Source organism: Piliocolobus tephrosceles, chromosome 5, assembly GCF_002776525.5.
Source record: "Piliocolobus tephrosceles isolate RC106 chromosome 5, ASM277652v3, whole genome shotgun sequence".
Taxonomy (NCBI): Eukaryota; Metazoa; Chordata; class Mammalia; order Primates; family Cercopithecidae; genus Piliocolobus; species Piliocolobus tephrosceles.
In genome coordinates, this window is record NC_045438.1 from 18,587,391 (window position 1) to 18,598,527 (window position 11,137).

At 47.7% G+C, this 11,137-nt stretch overlaps 1 protein-coding gene across 1 annotated transcript in view; it reads right to left on the minus strand.

Annotated features, from left to right (window-relative positions):
* Window positions 1-2,712: 2,712 nt before the first annotated feature.
* Window positions 2,713-11,137, minus strand: part of LOC111550298 (T-complex protein 10A homolog 2-like) — a 9,835-nt gene continuing 1,410 nt past the window's right edge. The window contains 7 exon segments of the mRNA XM_023223636.2: window positions 2,713-2,772; window positions 2,774-2,905; window positions 3,895-3,995; window positions 5,509-5,620; window positions 6,126-6,284; window positions 7,565-7,702; window positions 10,737-10,952. Coding sequence (XP_023079404.2) covers window positions 2,713-2,772; window positions 2,774-2,905; window positions 3,895-3,995; window positions 5,509-5,620; window positions 6,126-6,284; window positions 7,565-7,702; window positions 10,737-10,952 — 918 coding nt within the window.

Consider the following 11,137-nt stretch of genomic DNA (forward strand, 5'->3'; position numbering starts at 1 on the left):
CCGAGCCTGTGAACCCCAAGCCCATACTTTCTGCTCCTCCTGCGAGGTGGATGCCGGGCACTGTGCCTCCTCCCGGCTGTAAAAACCATCTCCCTGGATCTCAGCTCCAGCTTGTACCAGGGATTAGCTCCTGACTCTAACTTTGTTGCAATACTAATGCTAGTTCTATAATCCATGCACATTTACTAAGTGTTTACCATTGTGTTTCTAGAGAGTTCTGCAGAAGAGACATTATTTAATGGACTATGTTACTTAACTTTCATAACCATCTGTTGAGTTAGGTCATAATTATCAACCACATTTTGTGGAGGTTTAGAAAACCTGAAAACAATGACTGAACTCATAGCCAGGAGGGGTGCTGGTGCACTCTTGTGTCACCACGCAGATTGGAGGGTCTTGACAATAGGGTGTCACTTGCCTGAGCACACCGAGGAAGTAGAACAGCCAGGCTAATAGACAGGCTCGCCCGACTCCACAGCCTATGCTCTGACGGTTCTCCCCCACCCCATCCTGAACACACAGAGGAGATGGGGTATGGATGTGCAAAGTCATTCCTAATAACTGAGTTAGTTTTGATTTCTTTTAAAAAAAGACAGGTCTTAAAAAATAAAATCCATTGTACACACCACTCTCTGATCGGGTTTGATCTTCTTCACGTCGCCATTAGAAAACCGGATGATGGTCGTCTTCTTATCTGTGCTCAGCTCCTTCTGGCTGGCATCGGGGAAGGTGGTGATGGCACAACCTTCGCTCGGTGCCTGTCCTACCTTTATGGAAACACAAACACTCCAAGATGAAAAATGATGTAAAGTCTGATTATTGTGGTTTTATTATTTTTCTTCTATTCAGAATTGTTACATGATTATCGCCTACATGGCATTCTCAACACCAGCTGTGATATTTCTCCCCAAATTGCACTAACGGAATAGATCAGGTCCAAATTCCCATCCCTGAGTGTGGTTATCAGTAATGAATAAGTGCTATGATCTGTCCCACAAACATCCGTCTTTCATGAGCTCGTGTCACACAGTGGCCATCAGTCTCAATCATCCATGGCTGGTGACTTGGTGAGTTTAGAATCCTGGGCCATAGGAATTGTGGTAATTACTATGTAAAAATCACTCTTGGCACCTTTTTCTTTCCTTTTCATCCCATTCTTCTGATGGATACGCTCCTACGGCCCATCCCAAATATGTATTGATTTTCATTAACTGTCAGCAAATATTATATAACCTCATATGCATAATGCTGGACAAGGAATGTAGAAAGAATATCTTTGTCTTCACACTGAAAATATTACTCATGTGAAAATTAACAAAATAAAATATCTGACAGAAATAATCTCAAGATCTTGGGAGTCAAGATAAGTGCATGTGAAAATTCCAAATGGCAAAATGTGTTTTTGTTATTTATATCACACTGTCACTCTTAACCATAGCTCAGAAATATAGGCGTCAATTCAGCTGAGAAAATACAAAAACGAATGCTTGGCTGCTTAAACTGTCTTCAACCATCCACCAAACAAACCTTGACGGTGTGCGCCACCTGCTGGCCGGGACAGCAGCCTCCTGTTCAATGGGGTTTGAACCAAGATGATTCCACCTACTCCCAAACCAACCCGGTGAATGAAGCAAGGATGTGTTCAGTTCTGTATCTGAAGATGAATTTTTAACCAACACTTAAAAATTCCAGCAACGTTTACAGAATCAATTACTCTCAGAAGTAATAAAGCACAAATAATTTTTAAAATGTTCCACATGAAAAGAATCATACAATCTATTTTGGAGTTTCTAGTATTAAAAGAAACAAAACACAAAAAGGGAAAGAATTTTGGCATATCCAATGCAAGCTACACAAGAAGTAGATGCAAGATGAGTTACGAGAAGAGGAACGTGATGAAGACCTGGGAGGGAGGGTGGGGGAGCCATGGACGTGGGGGCAGGCAGAGGTGGGTGACCGTTGGTTGTGGGGAGAAAGGAAGGATGGCCCTAGCAGAGGGCACAGTGTGTTACCTAGTTCTCGTGTCCTCACGTTTGTGGTTTCATGAGCTTGAGTGATTGATTCCTCCATGCACTTAGCCAAGGAGGAACATCACTTATGTCTCATGGACCTACCTATGGAGACGGCAAGATCAGGTCCTCAAATGATGTGGGTTTCCTTTCCCCTGACGAACCACTACAGCCACTGCACTAAAGACAAAAGCATTTCAGGGAATTCAAACTGTTACTGCAAGTAGCATTCCCTGTTGCTCACTTGTCCAAATGCTTTATGTGCTTGCAGGACATAAACTCGCCTTTACTGAGGCAGAGTTCACTCAGCAAAGCGAGCATGAGGCCGACTCCCAGTTTCTATACAGGGCAATAAGAAGCACGAGATGAACGACCTGTCAAGCTGAAGAAGAAGCGATGATGTGCTGCCCCAAGCAGGACTGGGTCTCCTCAGAGCTCACAAAACACCGTGGCTGCAGCCGCAGCCGGTGCCTCTTCTGACCCCTTCCTGAGTCAATGCCGACCACCGCCACCTTGATGTGTCCTTCCGGAACTGAGCTCTCCTCAAGGGCTAAAATGTGGTGGCTGGAAGATACTTGAGGCTATAGGTTTGGGGATTTTTTAAGTATTTAAAACAAACAAATTTTTCTCCTGAAAAGTGTATTGCTTTATTTACTGGAAATAAACTGACAGTCGACAATGCTAGAAACGTCTGGCCTCCAGGTCAGGGCCCTGTGGCCTGTCTGGAGGGAGCAGCATGCAGAGCTCCTGGAAATTGACTCGGGGAAACCGGACCACTGGCCATCATCTGCCTTGCCATTTGGATGTCGTTTTCCTTCCTGTACTTCCTCCTTTTTCATCTTAGTGTCCATGGGCTGTGCTGTTTCTAGGGAAGGTGGTGGGTTTACAGGAAGATTCTGCAGAAAGAGCATAATCCTAGTCTCCGGTGGTCTCTATGAACACTGCAGTATGAGGTGGGAGAAATGCACCTCGCCCTGGCATTTTGCAGCCTCTGCCTCTAAGTTGGTGGGCGCGGCTGAGCCCCGGACAGTCAGCACCAGGACTTTGGACCATGTTTTGTGTTTTATTAAAGTGCTTATCTCCTACTTGTATGTTTGCTCTGGGGTCAGGGTGGCCACAGTCACAACTGCCCATTCAACACCTGATACAAACAACACAGAGACACCACCTGCTGTGGCTGTCGCGCTTTCTAAATGCAGATCATTGGCCCTGAGGCTTCCAGGTGAACTCATTAGCTGGATCCCCAGACAAAACAAAACCCTAAGAAAGACGTTCCTACTCGTCCCCTCACTGAAGATGTCGGAAAGGGCAGAACAGAATGTGGGCTTTTCACAGGAGAACAGAAAACAAGCGGGACCTGTGTTCTGAGACTTCCCTGCCAGGTGCCTACTTTTACATCATATGTAAGTTCACAGCCCAAATTTCCTGCCGTAGAGAAAATAATTTTATTTTGTTGACTTTTTTTTTTGGTAAAATATAGCATGTTACAAGTGGACCACTAGCTAGGGCTTAGAAGTATGCTTGCTATTCTTGCCTTCGAATCTATTAATGTCAACTGAGAACTGTAAATCAAAATGATAAAAAATGAGATTTTGACATGGGGAACTCATAAGTCATGAAAAATATTAATCTTGTTTGACTATGTGCTAAATGCAACCAACGTAAAGCTTTAAAAAAGTCTCTGTTTGAAAGGCTGAACCTCAGGAAATAAAGAGACATTTGGAATCATCTAATTTTCTGTTCTTGTTGAGAAGATGGGAAGATGCAACCATCTCTTGACACCCGCTCTGAATCTCACTTCCCCAGGACGAAAAGGTCACCTTCTCAGGTCTCCCTGAGGGGAGCTGGGCCAGCCACCCTCACAGAAGCCACTCAACTCACCTACCTGCAGCTCTTCAATGTTTGGGGAAGAACCGGTCAACTCGTCAGCTTGAATGTGGCTGAGAAATACACCTTCAGAACTCTCTAAGACTGATGAGCTTCTGTCTAAAAAGCAAATAAGTTAAATTTAGAAGGACAGTGCATATACATTGTGGAAGTATCATTATCCTAATGCGATTGCTAAATCCAATTTAAGTGAATGGGTGAACAGGTTCTCTCTTGTTCATGAGATCACCATACACATGTCAGGTCAGTTCAACAACAGGTGATCCTGTAAGGAACATTAATTCTTTAATGAATATTCTCAGTCAGTATTTCTTGGGCCTCACTCTATTTCGAGTATTCTGATGGATCAGGTGATTCATGGATGGAAAGGCACTGCCTGAAGCTTCTCCCACTCCTGCGGGAGGCAGACACAGGAGAGAAAAGCCAGATCCCTGCGTCATTGGCTTACGGGACCTATGAAGGGACAGGGCCGTGGTGAAGGAGCATCACAGGCTTCCAGGAGAGCCAGGGATCAGCAGGGGCTTTCCCAGGATGGCCTCACTGGCAGCTGAGATGATGCCTGGAGGTTGCGGAGGTGCCAGCAGGTGTGTGGGAGACAAGGCCTCCAGTTCTGCCCGGCACCAGCAAGTAAACTGAGGTCTTGTCCGGGGCCTGAAGAGAAAGGGGTGGCAGGAACAAGGTGGCTAGGCTGGGGCAGACCCGATGGGAAGGGCTTCCCTGCCCTGCAGAGGAGTGCAGAGTGCACTGTGAGGGCACACGGAGCCTGGGGTGGTCTGAAGCAGCCAGATGGCACCAGCCTCACCTCTACGAAGCTCCCTGCAGAAGCCATGAAGCAGCCTGGGGGACAGGAGGCCTGGGGAGCAGACCCGGGAGGAAAACAGTGTTGGGCTCTGCCCTGCAGGGCCACACAGGTCTGGGCCAAGGATGGGAAGGTGTCCAGGTGCCAGGCAGTCCAAGGGGTGTAGTGCCCACGGGATTGGGCTGTGTTGTGCATAAGGACCACACCTGAGGCTTGCCCACTACAAGGCCTCTGTTTCTTTACCAAGATAGGTTCCTACAGGGTTCGTGAAGCTGCTATGGTCATTTTTTGGCAGCAACGTGAGGAAGGAATTCTTTCCCGACTCTCCCAGGGGCACTCTTGCCTCCTCCTGCTGGGACCCCCGATGCAGAAAGCATCCACAGCTGCATGGACAGAGCTGGGGCTTGGGAAAGAGGCCAGGCAGGTGCCAGATGAGAGGGCACTCCATCAGGGTGGCAGGAATGCCATGCGCAGGCAAACGGAGAAAAGGGAACAAAGCCCGTGAGGCCACCCAGGCCCAGCCTTCTGCTAGGAGTGTGCTCAGGGGGAAGCGGCCGGTAGGATTCAGAATCTCCAGCCACAGCCCCTGGAGACCAGCATGTGGGCTGTGTGTGGGGTGGCAGTTGGGGGTGTCGGCAAGACTCCCAGGTGAGGACCCAACGAGGGAATCAGACAAAAGGTGGCCAGAAATTAGGCAGCTCTATGAAGGACATGTCCTTGCTGTAGTAGGATGTTCTACTCACGCGTATTGACAAGAAAGCCCTGCATTTTACAGGAAGCATGAAACAGTTAGGAGTCCCCGACCCTGCTCACCAGCTCCTCCAGCTGCTGCTGTCTGCTCTTGCAGTGTAGCGGCCTGGGAAGCCTGCACTGGTGATTTTCTGCCACTGGAGTTCTGCGGACTTCGGGAAGATGGGTGCATAACCTGGGGCAACGACAGTCAGAGGCCCCCCTTGTCACAAGGTCCTTGCAGGCGGCAATGCCTCGCGCCCAAAGGCTGGGGGCAGGAAGCCATCTTCAGCCATCCACATTTTCCAGCAAGAACCCAGGGCTCACCCAACAGCCCTGCACTCCACACTGCAAGGTAGGTCAATTCTTTTAAAGACTCTGCAAAAATATACCAACTACAGAGCTTGGGAAAGCAACTGATTTTTCAAACCCAATTCAAGTTGTTCAGTTTTTTAGCATTCAAGACATGTCTGAAGAAATTCAAGGTTTTATCTATAGAAACATATTTAGGTTAATAAATAATGTTATTTATTTATTTATTAATAAATTTATATTAATACATAAATAGAAACATAATTAGGTTAATACTAGGTCTATTTTGAATAACAAATTGAGTACTCTTAATAGACCTAAGTGGAAGTTTATCTGAATCTGAATTTTCCATGCGGACAGTGTAGAGTGACCCAGGTTTCCGAAGTCACCTTTCCGTCTTCAGACACCCCCCGTCTTTCTGCACTGGGAGTCGGCCTTCCAGTGGGTGTCGGATTTCCGTCTTGATGTCTCCCGGGAGGACTTTTCTCTCTATCTTCCTGTGGTGGTGTTTTCCCCAAGTTAATTCTTTCTGTCTTTAAACTCATTGTCTGAAAATAAATGTGGGAATATTTTTGCATTAGTAACCATCATATTATTTTAAAATGTTAAGCAACACATCACACCAGCTACCACAGAATCTAGATGATTCTACCCCTGCTTCCTACAGAAGGACACAGGAGGCATCCACGCTTGGTGTCTCTCATTCCCCATTTTACATTTTACACTTTACCTTCCACGCTCTTGAGGAATTCAGGAACTGTATGGCTGATATTGTAGAATAAAGTCAACAGTGAAATAAAGTGTTTGAAACTCAATTCAAAAATGCATAATGAAAATAATGTTCTACCTTTTCTGTTGTTCAAAAATTCATGGTTTCGAGGTGTGGATAAGCCACCCATTCAGTTATCTATTTACTCGTACATTGCCCGGCACACATGTGATTAACTCAGGTCAATGAGGGAGTGTGAGAGGAGTCCGCATCTCACAGGAGGCTGGACCTATGCAGTCCATTCTGGGACTTTCGACGTTTTGTACTCATAGGATCTGAAAAGGCTATTTTCCTACTTGTGACAAATGCTTGGAGTAGATTTCTGATCTTCCTTCAGGGAATAAACTGCTATCTGCTCAGCAATTGCTTTGGGAAAGACTGCGAGGGGATAAATCATCTTCAGGAGTTGGGGGCCGTCTTCTCCATCCACATCAACCCAGTTTCAGTTGCTGGCTGAGGACTCACGAGATTTGCCTCCCGAGTGTGAGGGTGACACAAAGCTGGGATGGGAAGAGACACAGTGGCCAGCAGAATGTTCTAAAGAGAAGCTAATTTTAACAAGGAAAAATGTGGTAGAGACCAAATAGCATCCTGCACTGTGGCCCCCAAGAAAGCAGTGCAGCCCCCATTCCGAGGGGTCCACTCTGACAAGCAGCAGGTGCAAGACTGCAGTACAGAAGCAGGGAGCGTGGGGGGCTGTGAGCCCCAAGACACATGGGCCACGGGGTGTGAAGAGAGCACCACGCATGTCACCTCCATGGGTGGCATCCACGGAAACAAAGCCCCGAGTCCACTTGGCCCCAGCCAGACGTTTGCTGCTGTGAGTGCGCTCAGAGGGAAGCCGCTGGGAGGACTTGGAATCTGCTCTGCAGCGGAAGTGCTGTGGGTTAGGATCTTGTTTGAAAGGCACGCACTCAGGTCCTTGGAAGAACGTGGGACTCCAGGGAGCACCATGCTCACCCAGGGAGGTGAGATTGTGCGGTGAGGAGCTGACGGGCTGTGTGTGTTTGCGTACAGAACCTCTGCTGCTCTTTATAGATGATAAGCACGAAGGGTCACCTTTGGAGGAGTTAAGTTGTTAGATGACAATCTTTGTCCCAGGACAGTGGCACTCTGACTCTTGCGGCCAACGTATTTGGGCATCGTCTCCTCATCAACTGACAGAGGTGAAATTTTTCCAAAAGCAGGTTCCCATGCCTAAAAGACAAAACGCAGGGAAAATGTTCACATTTTCGAAGGGAAAATAAATTCAAATTTTAATACAATCCAAAATAATTGGAATGTCCTAGAAAATATTAGGGTACAAGGTGGGGGGACTCGGACTGGGTTTTCCCCCTAACATGTTGATAAGAACAGAAACCCTCACCCAACGTTTGCGAAGGAACCTTTGCGGAGCCCATGTTTGCTTTGTGTTTCTTATTGTGGTTCCCTGTTTCAAAATGATCACAGGATCCCAAAGGCCACAGAGTAAACAATACCCAACATATCTTCTTTTAGGCTCCTGTGTCTTCAACAGGGAATGTGGTAACGGAGGAGGAAAGTGTGATGCTCCTTCTAGTGTTGTCTCTACAACTTGTCTAAGATTCAAAATGCAAATTCCCAACTTTCCCTGTTACCAGCAGACTGACCTGAACAGCATGATCCTTCAGGTGGGAGGAGGTGTGTTCGGTCTGGAATGTTTAATTATTCCCCGCTCTCCCCTCTGAGGAGGAGGAGGGAGTGAGAAGGGGAGAGGGTTGCTATGAATGAACCCTTAATACCCGATCCAGAGTGGCTTACCCACACAGCCGTGCCCACGTTCCTTGGGTGCTCGTGTCTCAGCCTTTTAGATACTCAGTCCCTAAAACTGTGACTACACAGATACACCTACGCATATTTAAAGTGTGGAATTCACATATCCAGTCCTCTTTCTTCAGATCAGGTCTGCTCTTGTGAGCATAGATCCTCTTCTCATAAACAGCCCCATGGTGGCCAGTACGATGCACAGAAACAAAAACATTTGGAAATTCACCAAACTCTAATCTCGAAATAAGAGAAAGATCAAAACTGCAGGGAGTGTGAAGACAGAATGAGACTTCATTGACTCTTGGGGTTACTGTTATGGTAACATTTCGACCAACACACAATGATGCAAATGGGGCAGTAGATACTATGTTTTAGGAACTGGCATACAGTATACGCAGGGAAAACAATCCCTGTGGGTCTTTTTGGGGTCTCCCCATAGAAGGTAGACAATCCCGGCCAGTATTTGTGGCAATTTCCCCCTCTCTACCTCTGACGGAGGAACAGCCTGACTGGCTTCCACTCTTCCTTCCACCGAAGGACTGGGCGCTTTGCTGTGCTGAGAGGCTAAACCTGCTTTCTTTCTGAGGCAACAGAAGCCATCTCCATGGAAAGAAAGCTCTTGCAGAGCTCCCGAAGAGTGGGAGTAACTTCCAGGATTTCTCGTAATTTCTTGTAGAGGAATTTGTGGCTGTTCTTGCCATGCTGGGAGAACGGACCACAGAGCAGGCTCCTCTGGAATGTATTCTGTGGGTGCCTGTGTGTATGTGTGTGTGCGCGCGCGTGTGTGTGTGTGTGCGTGTGTTGTAATCACTGTGCTATATTGGAACTATTCTAAGTCCTGGAAGTACCGATTTAAAAGTTCACACCATAAGTGCAAATAGGAAATGTCAGTACTTTTCTTAACCCACTGAGAAACATCTCCACTTACATTTGGAGGGTGTTCACATGGTTCCATGTGTCGTTACCTGTGCGTATAATTTTAATGATTCAAGTTGTTTAGACCCATGTGCGGGAAACAGAACCCAGACAAGGCAGTGGTAACACTGGCCACATTCACACTCTTAGGCTCGGTCTTTGAGCCACATGTGATCAAACTCGAAAGCTCAGTGTTCTATAAAGGCAGGCGGGTGCTGGGTGGCACTGACTACTTCAACATGAGAATGCTGGTTCTTCCTTTGGGATAGAGCAGGGCAATGACACGGGACGGGGGCAGGAAGTCCTGGGTAGAGAAGGGCAGGTCCCTGGCTAGGGCTCCACCCCCGGGCCTGTGCCCACGGACCTAGGCATTTCTGCTTTCGTGCCCAAATGTTGCATTTCCCAAGACCACTCTGGCCCACCACACTCCCATCTTGTGCCTGTAAAAATCCTGAGACCCTAGCGGGCAGAGACACAAGTGACTGGCCTCGAGAGGAACACATTGGCAGATGCCAGCAAGCCACTGACTGGCTGAATGACACCGAGATTGGTCAGAGCGGTCAGAGGAGAGCACAGCTGCTGGGCTGCCCAACTCCAGGTGAAAACTGCCTTCTCACCCCATCTCCGTTCTGGCTTCCCCATCTGCTGAGAGCTACCATCACCCAATAAAAATCCTTGCACCCATCCTCCAAGCCCACGTGTGATCTGTTTTTTTCAGGTACCCCAAGGCAAGAACCCAGGATACAGAAAGCCCCTGTCCTAGTGATAGGCAGAGGGTCTAACTGAGCTGATAAACACAAGCTGCCTACAGACAGCTAAACTGAAAGAACGTCCTGTAACACACGCCCACTGGGGCTTCAGCTGTAAACATTCACCCTAGACCCTGCCATAGGGTCGGAGCTGCACAGCTTGCCGGTCTCTACGCTTCCGTGGAGGTTTGAGCAGTGGGACACTAAGGAAGTGAGCCACACCCCCATCGCACACCCTGCGAGGAGGACAAGGGAACTTTTCCCATTTCAACAGGTCTCTATCGCATTCTACACAGCTGTCCTAGTGGATGAACAGAAGGACACCAGGCCCCTGAGCTGGCTCTGGAGTCAATCTGGGTTCGAATCCCAGCTCTGCGTTCTCCAGCCCATGAGTGTGATGGAGTTAGTAATAATATCCATTTCATAGGGTCGTTGTGGAGAGTAAGACGGTAAAGCTCCCTACCTAGCCCATGTAAAGTCCGCAGTAAGGGTCTGCTGCTGTTGTCCTGAGGCATCATGAGATGTCTTAGAATTCTAGACGTGAGACACGCAGCCTGGAGGCGGCTGTGCTTCTGTCTGCTGGAGCTCCAGCTGAGAGGCCTGATATATCCAGTTCTTTAATCATTACTTATGGGAAATGGAGTTGATGGAAAGATAGGGAACCCCCCACCATCTGGAGCGTGAGTGATACCACGTTACCCAGCAATAAAGCCCACATCTTTACGGGGACGCTATTTTTACATAATGCAAACAACACAAAAACACAAATGCACTTCTGGTACCAGAGTGTGTGATTCTCGCCCTGCGTGTGGGCGTGCTGCAGGTTTCTTCCTGGCTTCCCATTGCTGCCTCTGCAGACTTCTCAGCTCTTCTCGGAGCTCCAGGTTCTGCTTCCTCAAAGCATCTATATGATTCTGGAGTTTTCTGTGAACATCAGCCCACAGAGACTCCTGTCTCCTAAGCTCTTGGTGGAGTCTGGTGATCTGCTGCTGTAATGGCTGTTATTGGGAAGACAACACCAGAAAATCTCTCAGACATCACAATGGGTTTGCATTTATCTGCAAAATACTCAAGCCCTCTCTGGTGTAAGACCAACATCTTTCCGGACAAAAAGACACCTGATGAGGTAAATAGGACTACTGCAGCCGTTTTCTTTCTTTTCCTTTCTTTCTTTCTGCTCTGT